General features: G+C 32.3%; 2 protein-coding genes across 2 annotated transcripts in view; one reads left to right on the top strand and one right to left on the bottom strand.

Annotated features, from left to right (window-relative positions):
* The window catches only part of Phum_PHUM034370 (uncharacterized protein), a gene marked incomplete at both ends in the record, with an annotated part of 1,053 nt that extends 914 nt beyond the window's left edge, over window positions 1-139 (top strand). The window contains one exon of the mRNA XM_002423015.1: window positions 13-139. Coding sequence (XP_002423060.1) covers window positions 13-139 — 127 coding nt within the window. The remainder of the gene's footprint in view (window positions 1-12) is intronic.
* A 1,473-nt stretch (window positions 140-1,612) lies between these two features.
* Window positions 1,613-1,808, bottom strand: part of Phum_PHUM034260 (uncharacterized protein) — a gene marked incomplete at both ends in the record, with an annotated part of 866 nt that continues 670 nt past the window's right edge. The window contains one exon of the mRNA XM_002423014.1: window positions 1,613-1,784. Within this exon, the coding sequence (XP_002423059.1) occupies window positions 1,613-1,784 (172 nt within the window). The remainder of the gene's footprint in view (window positions 1,785-1,808) is intronic.

The following is a 1,808-nucleotide window of genomic DNA, read 5'->3' as shown; positions in this document are numbered from 1 at the left end:
GGCATACGGAAGGTCGATGAAATCGTTAAAAGATTTAAGAACAGATCCGAGAAAATCGTTCAGACACGACAAACCGAAAAAATTTACAATTGAATTAACTCCGGAATCCGAAATTGGTTTTAATGATTCCGAAGCTTGAATTCATCATCATCATTATTATTATTATTATTATTATTATTATTATTATTTGAGGGTAATCGAATCGGTTTTAATTACACGCATGTAAAAAAAATTTTATTTATATTCGGGGCGGAGATTTCAATTAAAAATTTTTTTTTTTCATACAAATCGAAAGTTTTTTGCCATTTTGGTAACCTCCCTCTCCCTCCACTCCTTCCTCCCCTTTCCACTCCTCCTTCCCTCCCCTTTTTTGATTTTTTTTTAGGGCGTTAAACGAAATTTTAAATTACAAGAAAAAGGAACGTATTCTTCATATCGTTTGTTAACTATTTAATTATAATAACTAACGAACGACAGACACAAATGATCGTGTCACCAGAACAAGAAACAAACGAGTTTATTATTTTTCTAATTACACGTAAAAAAAAATGTCATTAATTTTTGTTTAAACAATACAAAAGAAAACGATATTATAATTTTTTTTTATTATTAAAATTTAATTATTTACAATTAGAAACGTATAACGAAAAGTAAAAATAAAAAAAAAAAAGAAAAATGGCTGAAATGATAAGAAAAATGACTACGTCATAAATGACGACAACGATGGTGATAAGAAATGAAGGTGTAAGAAAGGGATGAGATACTCATCATTATCATCATCATCGTCCTTTTCATTAACTCTAACCTCTGTATGCTTTTTCTTCGGGCGTGTCAGTGACGTAAGTAAGTTCGTTGAGAAAATACCTGAAACGATAATAATAATATTAGGTTATAATTAAAAAATTCGATTTTTAATCGAATATCGATATCGAATCCTCGATAATCCCTTTCGATATGGAATAAAAAATTATTTGATGACGTCAAAATTGGTTTCGAAACGAAACGTTAACCTTTCATAATATGAAAATCATTGCGTTCATTTTTATCACACGCATCATCGATACCTGCCTTGTTTGTCCGCACCCGACTCAGGTGTAACTTTAACAACAAACAACAAACAACAATCGAGTTGAATATAAATTACTTACTCGCGCACATTCCAAATTTTTTTTTTTTTTTGTTAAAAAAAAACCAAGTCAAGGTTTTTTGCTTCCGGCAAAATTTCCCTTTTGCTATAAATTCGTTTTGGTTTTTTTTTTTTTTTTTTTTTTTTTTTTAAATCGATTAATCGAATCGAATCGATTTTTTCCTGTCGTCATATTTCTTTTACTTCCCTCGGTTACGTCACGTGACTTTTTTTTTTTTTGCTTTCGTTGGAAATTTGCAATAAATAAAAATTTCGTGAAAGCAAAGCAAAATTATATTTAATTACGGATTCATTAATCGGGACGTGACCTTTGATGACCCCCCAACGATTCTCATCGCACAATTTCAGGTTTCGTTAAATAAAATTGACGCGTTTAATTACCTTAAATCCGACGTCGCGAATTGATTGTTTTTTTTTGGGGGGGGGGGCTTTGGGGGTTTTGGGGGTTCGGGGCGACATTTGTACCTACCAATCGTTCGAATTGGCGCAATCGAAATTATATTCCCAATCGCATATTCTGTATTTTTGATTGAAACTCGTGTCGTTTGCGCAAATGTACGGAATCCTTCTTCCATCTTCGTCGCACATGTGAAATATTTGACAATGATGTTCGACATCCGCGTAAAAACCCACGGCTCTGTTATCGCAATCGAACGTAAAC

This window comes from Pediculus humanus, genomic scaffold, assembly GCF_000006295.1.
Source record: "Pediculus humanus corporis 1103172107383 genomic scaffold, whole genome shotgun sequence".
Taxonomy (NCBI): Eukaryota; Metazoa; Arthropoda; class Insecta; order Psocodea; family Pediculidae; genus Pediculus; species Pediculus humanus.
The sequence above is the reverse complement of the archived record's forward strand: the minus strand, read 5'-3'. Positions and strand labels throughout refer to the sequence as shown.